General features: G+C 43.9%; 1 protein-coding gene across 1 annotated transcript in view; it reads right to left on the bottom strand.

The window, feature by feature from the left end:
• The window catches only part of SCAI (suppressor of cancer cell invasion), a 146548-nt gene that overhangs the window by 26096 nt on the left and 108373 nt on the right, over nucleotides 1-12079 (bottom strand). The window contains exons 5-8 of the mRNA XM_044305478.1: nucleotides 8040-8138; nucleotides 4131-4227; nucleotides 3868-3966; nucleotides 216-368 (exon numbers count right to left, since the gene is read on the bottom strand). Coding sequence (XP_044161413.1) covers nucleotides 216-368; nucleotides 3868-3966; nucleotides 4131-4227; nucleotides 8040-8138 — 448 coding nt within the window. The remainder of the gene's footprint in view (nucleotides 1-215; nucleotides 369-3867; nucleotides 3967-4130; nucleotides 4228-8039; nucleotides 8139-12079) is intronic.

Raw genomic sequence — 12079 nt, 5'->3', positions numbered from 1 at the left:
GTGTATGGTGGCAGCTCAAGGTGAAGAATGCTCTCTCCCCCCTTTGTCACATCAAAGCAAGCATGTGTATAGGGTAATCTTAGGAGTTGACGTCAATCTTGAGTGTATGGCTGGATTAAAAGAGATCTTCTTGGGATTAAACACTGAAGGCCTGTCCTCCACAGGTGGCAGGGAAAGCCTACACCGATGTGGTCAACCTGACCAAACGTCCTCACCTGATTATTGCAGTTGCCAATGATGAGAGCATCAGCTAGCACCAACTGCCCCACGACCATGCCTTGCTCCAACACTGGTCCTGTACCCTCCGCCAGTCGATTTGAAATGATCACAATGGTGTTGTCATCATTTAACACCATCACAGGGTCTGCCTGCCACCGGAGAGAAGCTGAATATTAGGTGAAAAGTGCATCTTTATCACGTGGAAATAGCCAACTGCTGAACAGACAGTCTGCGGTGAAGAAAAGATCCATTAGACATGAAATATATTCAAGCTGACGTCTCAGGAGACACGATCTGAAGGCCATATGAAATAAAAGTACCGCGACCCAATCATGAGGGAATAATTGTAAAACCCTGGAACTTTCCGGCAGTTCATCAGTCCATGCCGGCTACCACTTCATTATTTAGATTAAATGTAAATGAGATGCCATGCTGCAAGAATCGTCTCGGGAGGAAAACAAGGATTTTTCATGTACTGGATACGTTCTTTGAAGCTGGAATGAGTAAATGATCTTCATCTTTTACACTGCGCTAATGAATAATGTATAACCTGGCTAATCTCTGTCTAAATATTGCATTTGTACCCCTAATAGTCAGCCATGAAAGAATAACATGTCCACATAGAGCATTCTTCAGACGTAAAGGGGTTGTCCGGGTTCAGAGCTGAAGCCAGACATTCACCCAGGCTGCCCCTCTAAGATGAGCATCAGAGCATTTCCTCTCCCCTGCCCTGTATAGCGCAGGGCAAGGGCTTTTTTGTTTACAAACTTACCTTGCTAGGGGGAAGCTTCAGCCTAGCAGTGTTTCTGGCGACGTCACCAGGAACACTGCTAGGCGGAAGCCTCTGCCTAGCAGAGACCCGGTATGTTGCTGGATCTGCTGAAAAAGCCCTTATCCTGTGCAATTCAGCATCGGAGTATCTCAGAGGGGCTGCCTAGGTTAAAAAGGGGATATGTCCAGGTTCAGCTCTGAACCCGGACAACCCCTTTAAAGGGAACTTGTCAGGAGGTTCATGATGCCAAACCACAGACAGAAGGAAATCCCAATAGACTGCCTCATTAGAGACAAGTCTGTCTGAAGCTAGACCTACATGGAGACATGTGTCGCAACAGCAGGTCTTGACCAAAAAACATTTGTGCAACCTGTCTGCAACTTGCGGTCACATGGCTCTATTAGAGCTCTGATTTGGGTGTAAAAACAGCCAAATCAAAGAAAAGGTCTGAAGCAACTTGCAATGTGGTCTGTGAAGTCAAAGCTTCATGTGACTTGCCAAGTGTTTTTTTTTTTTTTTGGTCACGGTCAGTCACACCTACTGACAATCATTAGATGTGATGTCATGACTGCGATCTTCAGATCATCAGTAGTCCTAGCCTTACTCTAAAATACTGCTGAACAGGGAGAAGCATCATGGAAGCGTGTCCCTACCGGCTTATCCCCATCCAGCTTTGCATGACTGACAGGTGGAGAATGAAGTGGAGAGGTGGCCGTGCATGTGTCCAGTGGTGGGACCCAAATCTATGACATTTATAGCATAGCCTGTGGATATGCCATATATGTCTAAGGTGGGAGTACACTTTTAAGAAGTCAGAGAAATCTGTGTGACACAATCCCATAAAGATTGAAAAACAAATATATGCCTAAGGTAAAAACTATCCAGAATACTAATACACTTAGAGGTTATTGGGGGCTAGAAAACTGAGGCCTTTTCCTTAGGACAGGAAATCAATGTGGGTGCAATATGGCACTGCTCCCAATCAGGCAACTAAAAGGACTGCAGCACTCAGGTATTCCGACCTGGAAGGGGCACCGAGACCGCTCTGGTCAATGTCCAGGACGATCTACTGATGGCATTAAACCAGAACGACTCTATGGTCCTAGTCCTTCTGGATCTATCATCCGCTTTTGACACTATTGACCATCAAGTGTTACTGAACCGGTTGAAAGTGGTAGCTGGACAAGATGGAAAGACCTTGGCATGGATGGTCTCATTTCTCCAGGACAGGGTACAACGAGTGAAGCTTGGGTATTCTACTCAGCCGATCTCCCACTGTCCTGTGGAGTACCACAAGGCTCGGCACTATCTCCAGTCTTGTTCAACATCTATCCGAGACCATTGGCCGACATCATCAGGAGCCACAATCTTCAGTTTCACGTTTATGCGGATGATACACAACTGTACTTTAGGCTTGCCAAAGGTACAGTTGATCAAGTCGATCTGGCCAGATGTCTCTTGGAGATCGATCACTGGATGAGTGCCAATTATTTAAAGCTTAATGGCACCAAAACTGAATGCATTACATTCAGTGACCAGAAAATTACATCCTCAGCACCCCAATGGCCATGGTCTTTTGGACCTGTCCCTGAGACTCCAGATTAACCCTGGCTCCTCAGATAAATCAGGTGTTTAGTACCTGCCACTACCAGCTGAAACTTCTGAGGAGCAGCGATCAGCAGTCGGTTGGACTATTGTAATGCCTTGTACATTGGACTCCCCAAGAAGAACTTGCATAGACTTCAACTTGTGCAGAATACCGCAGCAAGGCTACTAATGGGTGTTGCCCGCCGAGAGCATAGCACTCCCTCTCAATGCCTTGCACTGGCTCCCCGTCCAACAACGGGTGATGTTCAAGATTGGATGCTTCATGCATAGGGTATTCCATGGTGTGGGGCCCTTGTACCTGCGACGTAAATTCACCAGGTACGCCCCATTGAGCACCTTGAGATCTAGTAACTCTGCAAATTTTAACATCCCGCAAGTTAATAAGATCAGACGTGGAGGTAGATCCTTTTCGGCTCAAGGTGCCAGATTTTGGAACCACCTACCTCTGGCCCTGAAAATAATCCCCAATCTTCTCTCATTTAGACATGCACTGAAAACCCTACTTTTCAAACAGGCGTTTGATCTTCCTATGTAACACTTCTTTTTGGTTCATATAATTTTTGGGGTTTTCCTAAATCTTAGTCTATAAATTCACGGTTGGTAATGTCCCTTTTATTTTAAAGATACCTTTATGTTTATTAATTTTGTTCTCTTCATATTCTCTATATCTCGTCTGTACCTTTTGAACCTTTGAGATCCCCCTACCTTCCCCTTCCCTCCCTTATTCTTAATTCTTCCTTTGATAAGTGCTAGGAAATTGGTCTCTGGAATAGGTGCCTTATCCTCTAGGCCTTTGCGGCCTATGGTAAAGGGTCATGTCTTCTTCTTTTCCTCCCTTGTTGAATCAGCCAGCTAAGCGCATCGAGGCACTAAGGGTAAGACTGCGTGCACACAAGACTATACATCATCATCAACTGATGAGACTGATGAGACAACACTTGACAAGTGAAATTTTGATGGTAAAAGGGAATGGTCTAGAACAGGGTGTTCCAACTTGTGGCTCGTCAGCTGTTGACAAACCACAACTCTCAGCATGCACAGTTTGGAGCAGTCGGGTCATGCCAGGAGCTGTAGCTTCCCAAACTGCTTAAAGAGCCAGAGTTGGAAACGGCTATGCTCAAAGTCTGGAAATCTGAGTGACAATGGTCATAATTAGTGGCCACATTAAAGTTTTCAGTGCCTCATATGAGAGCCATTTTGATAATGCCAGCGTCTGTAGAAAGAACTAGGATGTGACCTCAGGATACAATATAGGAAATATACGGAACCTCAATAAATGCGGCTACTTCTTGAAGTACAAGATTCCATTCCAACTGGTCTTCTGTATTAAAGCGATGTGTATAGTCTTCAATTTCATCCGACAGCTCCTACGGTGCAAATACCACTGATGAGCATTGAGTTCCAGTATAATAAAAAATAAATAACCAAAATATTCATAAGGCTACTGCACTAAATAACCATATGACAATGACATACTCCAAGCGCAGGGGCATGAATCATTAAAATTACGAATTCCCAGACCATCAGTTACCTTGACTAGGTCTTTAACAACATCCATTTTATTGAGCAAGAGGCAGACGACAATGAAGCGAGCATAGTACCGCAGCTTCTTCACCACCAGCTCAGGTCTAGAAGACAATCACAGTGATTACTTAAAGTTGATGCAATCCCAGAGCCTTTAATGCAGGGTGTATTCAACATAAAAAACATTTATCGTAGGTGGATACGAAACCTGGTTCATATGGGCTTGAAAGATGTAGACTGCTAAAATACTAGCTGTTTATCAGTGAAATGAGATGCTTGAGAGTGTGTACTTTACTTATTACATGTGTCCCAAAAAATTGCAGCAATTTTTCATGCAGAAGAACAGGAAAAAAATCAAAAAAAATCACTGGTCATCTAAATTAAGATGACCATACACATTAGATGAACTTAGGCCAAACCTGCCGATTCGAGCAGGAATGGCCGACAATCTAATGACTATTGTGGTGTCCTGACTCTTCCTTAATAGCAGATGTCAAGGGGAAAGAAGGGCGAGGCTGCTAAATTTTACCAAGTCCTATTCTTTGTTCTCAAGAGAGAGAGAGAGTCTGGCATCAGATTTATATTGAGAACCCACGCACACTTGGAGAGCCCAGCATGCATGTGTTGGGGGGACCATGAGGAATAACTGTCAGTCGAACGAGCTGACAGGGGTCTATAAAGTGTATGGCTGGCTTTAGAGGATTCCCTGGTTTTGAAGAACCATGGGTTGTCCAAGTCATATGAAGTTGGCCAAATGCAAGTTCTGCCTGTAATAACATCAGTGTCACACTTATTAGAATGCCATACTTGACAAGGTTTTAATATATTGTGCATTATATCCTGCATACAGCTATTACTTCAACACATTTGGAATAGGGCAGCCTTCAAATACTCACAGTAAGCGTGGGCAGGGGAAAAAACTGAAGATGATGACCCAAGACAAGAGTCTGTTTCATAGTCTGAACAAAGATACAACCCTAAATGTCTCATCTTTAATGAAGGTTAAACGGGTTTTCCAGGAGAGGTCATCAGTATAGATCGGTGGGGGTCCAACTCCCAGGACCGCAGATCAGCTGTCTGACAGGGCACCGGCGCTCACAGTAGCGCCGTGGCCTTCTCTTAGCTTTGCATAGGCTATGCGATGTCGCGTTCATCGGTTACAAGGCCTAGGTGCAGCTCAGCCCCATTGAATCGGCATACCAAGAACAGCTGCTATACAATGTACGGCTCTGCTTCTTGGAGAGCTGACAGGAACCCGTGGCACTAGTATGAGCCTTCTCAAACAGCTGACTGTTGGGGGTCCTGGGTGTCTGAACCCCACCGGGAAAAAATCCCAGAAAACCCCTTTAAGAATATTTCCATCAAACAGTGACCATCTAGTGATCCAGACAGGGAAGACACAGAATACGACAGCTGGATGAATGGTGCATTCAAAGTTTTAAATAAAAGCCCATGCTTCCAGTCACTTGTGCCACTCTCAAGTTAAAGAGTTGCTTCATGGACATTATCCTATTGGTCAACGCTGCCCTAAAGCTAGCCATACACTTTACCTAGCTGCTGGACAAAAAGCTTGTTTGGCCGACAGCTACTTCTCCCCCATCTCAACCATCTATGCTCAGATGAGCGCATTTTCTGAATTGGGGGAAGAGAGAAAAAAGTGCTGCCAGGAATGAGAACAAGGGGTTCAGGCAGCATATAAATTAGATGGTCGGTCGCTCCCTCCGAAATCAGGGGGCTCGACCAAAAATTAATATAATGTGTATGGCAGCTTAAATGGAGACATCTTCTGCAGAGGGAGCCAGCAGGACATTTCATACATTGGTAGCTCTGCAAAACTTCTGCTGCTTGTAAAGAAAGCGATACCAATATTTTATACTTGAAAAATGTGGATCCCTAAACAAAGTGATAACTTTGCTCCAAACTGATGCCTTTTACACCATGTAGAGCATCTTCTAATGTCAGAAGGACCAGTGTCAAGTTTCTTGTGACACCACAGGAGCATGCTATAATGGAATGTATGGCAGGAAACCTTCTCATTATTCCAACGGCTGGCGATTCAGACTTTTTTGAGGTTTTAAGAATCAGCTGGTACGTCAACGTCCCATCAAACATCCCTCCTCCCCAATGCATTTGTACCTGTCGTGCAGAGTTATTCTCATGTCCATGAAAGCCTCCGCAGTAATCTATCCTGACAACCAATGTCAGCAGCTTAAGGGCTGCTGACTGCAATGAGTGTCAGTGAGTGAAATCCTTCATTCAGGCAAAACAACTTTGTACTTTTAAGAGTGACAAGCTCTACTTAAAGCAACGTAAAGAGACACCGCGTGGGCCAAGGTCCAAAATGGTCAGAAAACCAACCAAACGTACTAAAACCTGCAGTACTGATGGTATAAGACCCATGTGTCCCTCAGGATATACTTTTGCCACTAATCCTTCTTTGCTCCTATATCAGCCCATGCTAACGCCCCGAATCTATCTTCACATTCTGATCATGCACCTACAGTACATTCAAGGCCACCGATAGCAGATAAAGGTCTCCTCTAAACACCTACAGTATTTAAGGAATCACACTGCCTTTTTTTGGCAATACATTTTATAGTGATAGCATTACTATGATTCCAGCTTTCCATACTATTACCGCAAGTGACTGAATTACTAGACTGGCAGCCATCTTGGGACCAGCTTCTTGCTTTTTCTCGCTCTTCTTCTCTCCCTCAGGTAAGCAATCCTTTATGTGTGCCGTCTCCTTCACATGACACCACCTCTGTGCCTATAGTTCCCAAGATCCCCCTAGTCATGTCACTTCACAAGATCCCTCGCCATGCCTCCAGTTCCAAACAGTCCCCGTAACGCTGCCCCTATGTGCTTACAGATCCCAAGGCCAGCTTTAGGCTCCATTCACACGACCGTATTTTTGCGTATCAGATGCAGACCCATTCATTTCAATGGGGGCTGCAAAATATGCAGCCAGCACACGGTCCGTTCCGTGGTTCCACAAAAAATAAAATAGAACATATCCTATTCTTGTCCGTTTTGCGGACAAGAATAGGCATTTGCTACATAGTGCAGGACCTGTGGAAGGGGAAAATACGCAATGCACATGGCTAGTGTCCACGTTTTGAGGATCTAGAGGTTTGCAGTCTGCAAAATGTATACGGTCATATGAATGGGCCCTCAGGTGCTGTCCCCAAAAAAAGTCTAGAAATTAATCTACTAGCACTCTGAAATTAAGGCGCTCGGTGGTACCTGAGAAAGGAGCCACCAGTTGTCAAAGACTGTGGAAGAGCTTCTGCTTCTACTCACACAGCCCGGTGACATCGGGATAGGGGTGCGCACGGAAAAGAGCCGATACGGACACAGACTGGCATAAACATAGGCACACAGAATTGTATTCTGCAGGAAGTGGGTCATGTTCTGAGATGATGACCCTTTGCAGGGGCATAAAAAGACTCAAAGCGCTGAGGGTCACCATCACATCACGTGACCCAACCACAGCGAAAGAACCTACAATTTTACACCCTGAAAGAAATTAGATAAAAGAGCAATACCTTCTGCATGACACTATGAAAAATAGTCTAGAAAAGATTAAAAGATGTCTGAAACGCTTCTTTCAGTAGAGGAACAAATAGACTTGAGAACAATCAAACCATACTTGCCCCTAAAATGTACGTTTTGTCAGAGGCAATAAGCATACCCGAATTCTGTGTACAAGATAGAGCAGATCGACTAGAAAAACACTTCCAACAATAACCTCTAGAGGGCGATAACTGATATAAAAATATATATGTCTAAAAATGGGTGATTAAAAGATTTCAACAATAATCCACCGATATCAAATTTATGGTGTAAAACCGCATCAATAGATGAAATCAGTTTAGCAAAGATTTAATACATACGGGGGGCTGTCATGTCTTACCTATCCTCTTTGGTGACCTGGGAATAATAGGATCGCTGTCTGATTGCGGAGTAGAAAGAGAATGCTTCATTAAGGTAACTTGTCTCTGACGTACGAAGACTGGAAGAGAAGCAAAGTTTATATTCACACTCCTACACGTATCTGCATATACTATGTGTAACATCTCTGTGCTAGGGCGGGTAATGCCTACAGCCATCCATTTACACTGCACTTACGGAGTCCGTAAGCTAGAACTGCCTGACGTATGCAAAAACCGTATCGGACCACATTTCTCAATATACATAAGATCCCATTAATGAGGCTGTGTTCCCCACTGCAGCGCTGAAAACTGTAGCATTCCACCATTTGCTGTTTTAAGGGGTTGACCACTTTCTAGCTACTGTTGACCGATGTGTTTGTGAGATGATATGGCACTTATTAAATATAGAAAATAGTGCAGAATTTCAACAAAGACCATATTAGTAAGGTATTCTCCTATTTTTGTAAAGTCTTTTGTGCTGTCTACACAGAGTTCCTGTCCATAAGATGGCCGCTGATGGAGGGTCATGTGACCAAGAAAATCAACTCCATGTGATGTCTCCTCCGCTCAAACACATTGCACTAAACTCCCAACAGAACAAGTTCAGTGTATTCGAATGGAGGAGACATCACATGGAGGTGATTTGCCTGGTCACATGACCCTCCATCAACAGCCATTTTATGGACAGCACAAAAGACTTGGTAAACAAGGGGGCATACCTTAGGAAATATAGAAAATGGTGCAGAATTTCAACAAAGGCTATATTAGTAGATGCCATATAATCATCTCAAACACATCAGTCAACAGTAACCAGAAAATGGTCAATCCCTTTAAGGTTGGAGCTACGCTTGTACCCATGCTCCGAAAGAACATGGCAGAGGGCTGGTTACATAATGGCACACTACGATCAGTGGTTAGACTATCAGTAGCTATGCAGCATCCTTGCTTGGCCAGTGCAGGACTTAGGCAGGCCATATTCGCGCGAGAAAAGTCAGCCAAATCTGCCTAGAGCAACCTCCTGTATATAGGGAGCTACTGGCTGTCCCTAGACTGGAGAAGGAGGCACTGGGCAAACTGGAATGAATCATCCTCTGTTCCTACAGGAGACAGGCTGCTCTTTTCCCCACCTCTCCATTAAAATAAACCTGCATGCTCGGACGACAACTCTCTGTGATATTGCGAGCCTTATTGTTGAGGTTCCAGAAAATGGAACTTTGACTGAAGCGAACTTTACCCACGATGTTTGGTGGATCTGCAGCGCCGATAAGTAACCACAAAGACAAGAGACTGCTTGTTTTTTATATTGAGCCGGATGACAGATCTGCCCTTCTGTATGCAACTCATGGACGCTGCATCCCTGATTGTGATTTTACCAAGATCAACATCAATAAGGATGTGGACCTAAGTCTTACAGGAGAAACTAAAACACCTAAGCTTGGCCAACAACTATCGGAGAGGTATGGCGAGCCTTGTTGTTGAGACGGATGACAGATCTGCCCTTCTCCATCCAACTCATGGACGCTGCATTCGCGGCTGCGATTTTACCAAGATCATCATCAATAAGGATGTGGACCAAAGTCTTGCAAGACTACGAAGTCCTCCCCATTTACTTTTACGGGAGAAATTGAACCACCTACACTTAGCCAACAACTATTTGGGTGGTATGGAGAGCCTTGTTATCGAGACGGATGAAAGATCTGTCCTTCTGCATTCGACTCATGGACGCTGCATCACTGACAGGGAATTTATCAAGATCATCATTAAGAAGGATGTGGACCAAAGTCTTGCAAGACTGTGAAGCTCTCTAGAATAACTTTTATGGGAGAAACTGGAACACCTAAGCACGCTTGCTCCACTGTTTCCTTAACTTCCCATAAGGCTGGGTTCAGACATGAGCGTCCTGACCTGAGCGCTGTGTATGCGCGATTCTCCAGCGTCTCACATACGCGGCTCCAGTAGTATGCGAACGCCCATTGTCGCGCGTTCCCGGAAGTCTATGTACGGGAACGCGCGACAAGACGCCCCAAAGTCGCTCATATACTTTTTTGAGCGTCGGGCGTTTTACAGCGCGATCGTACGCGCTGCAAAACGCCCAGGTGTGAACCATTCCCATAGGGAATCATTGGTTTCTCCTTGTTGAGCGTTTTACAGCGCGTAGGAACGCGCTGTAAAACGCTCAGGTCTGAACCCAGCCTTAGGCAGGATTTCGATATCATGGACCCCCAATCTGGCAATGGTGAGACTTGTATCTATCACACATTACAGGATTTGCCATAAGACACACCACAAAGGCCTGAGACAGGGATAAATCTTCAAACGTTAATATTACTCGACGGTAGAAAGATTTATTTTCCCATCAGCCGCTTTAAAGAGAATGTGTCAAGTTAAAAATAAATTCCAATCTGCGGGGCACGTGTTCTAGGGCAGGGAGAGCTGAGCAGACTGATATATACGGTAGTTCTTTAGGAAAAGATTATAATTTTTTTTATAACTTATTCATGTAAACCACTGCGCTTTCCATGCTTAGGAGTCCAGTGGGCGGTGCTATCCGTGATTGACAGGAATCGAAGAATGATTCAATACAGAAAGCTGCTGGCTGACTGGACCTCCTACTGGACTCCTACGCATAGAAAGAGCAGAGGTTTGAGTGAATAAATTGCAAGTTATACAGAATGATTTTCCATAAAACTATACATCGATCTGCTCAGTTCTGGACAGCATTTTAAAAGAGGCAGGTTCCCTATAAAAAAAATTAAATAAAAAATGAAATAGGCCATATTTGTATGTTCTTAGTACCTATAAACAGTTTTCAGTATTAATCCACTCTTCATCCCACGGTAAAATAATAAAGTACCCGCCATCTCAGTGCTTCCGCTTTGTAACAACGTACTTTGGCTTTACAGGTTGTAGCAAATTATTACAGGCTTCAAAATTAGGCAAAAGCAACCTCCCGACCCTACACAAGGCCTTAAATCTTCAAACACAAGCGTCTCGAGCAGGAACCAAAGCCCCGCTGGCTGCAAACCTTTCAAGTTAACAAGCAGGCTGAAGAGAAAGCCGAAACCTTCTACTGTGAGAGTATCCGACATGGTGACCCGGCTCATTTTTCAACTTCAAGGGATACTGAAAAGGATCACTGTACATATTATACGCTTAGAAAAGTTCTAGCACTCAGTTTCATTGGAGGTCACCAATCAATCCATTTTATAAATAATTTTTTTGCTAAAATTAAAAAAATAAAATAAAATATTGCAACATAGCACAATAGTTCTGTGCCACTCCTGCAAGGTTTATCATCCACATGCAGTAACAAAGACCATGAACTGTCACGTGACCATGGCAGCCGATCATTATATGAAATGATGTCAGCATACATGGAACCTTATAGTAGTGCTCCCCAATTGGATGCCGTGCGATGGGCATCAATGCATCCCATATGGATGGCTGATAGACAGGGTGGACTATGGACAGGCAGGTGTTTATTGCGCTGGTTCAGTAGATAATCAAGGTATTTGTATTAAAATGCTGTGCAGATTCCAATTTAAAGGCTATGGACACCTTTGGGGTATTTTTATTTATTTTTTTCAACAATGGCATTTAACTCATTTTGGGCAAAAAAATAAAAAAAAATGTTTTCAATTTGTCTATTAAAAATGTTCAGCTGTTTTTGAAGTCCAAGGACAAAAAAAAAAATATATAAAAATATAAATAACGGTCTGTTTGCAGAGGTTCACTTTTCAGTCTGGTCAGCTCATGTGAAGCCTTCTCTCTGACCTATTGACCTCAAACACTCATTTAAGCCACATTCTTATACAATAAGCCTTTAGCTATAATGTTTATGAGGTCAGGAGATCAGGCGTCACATGAGCTGTCAGCTGATGGGAAGGAAAAGTGATACCCCTGGACCTTAAAAATGGCTGAACAATTTTAACAAAGACCAACTGAAAGAATGATTTTTAGCCCAAAATGGCTGCAGCTCTGGCATGTCCCCAAGTAGCCTGTGACTGCTGAGTCTCTGTGG

This window comes from Bufo gargarizans, chromosome 9, assembly GCF_014858855.1.
Source record: "Bufo gargarizans isolate SCDJY-AF-19 chromosome 9, ASM1485885v1, whole genome shotgun sequence".
NCBI classification, from domain to species: Eukaryota; Metazoa; Chordata; class Amphibia; order Anura; family Bufonidae; genus Bufo; species Bufo gargarizans.
Note: the sequence above shows the minus strand (reverse complement) of the source record. Positions and strands in the feature narration are given on the sequence as shown.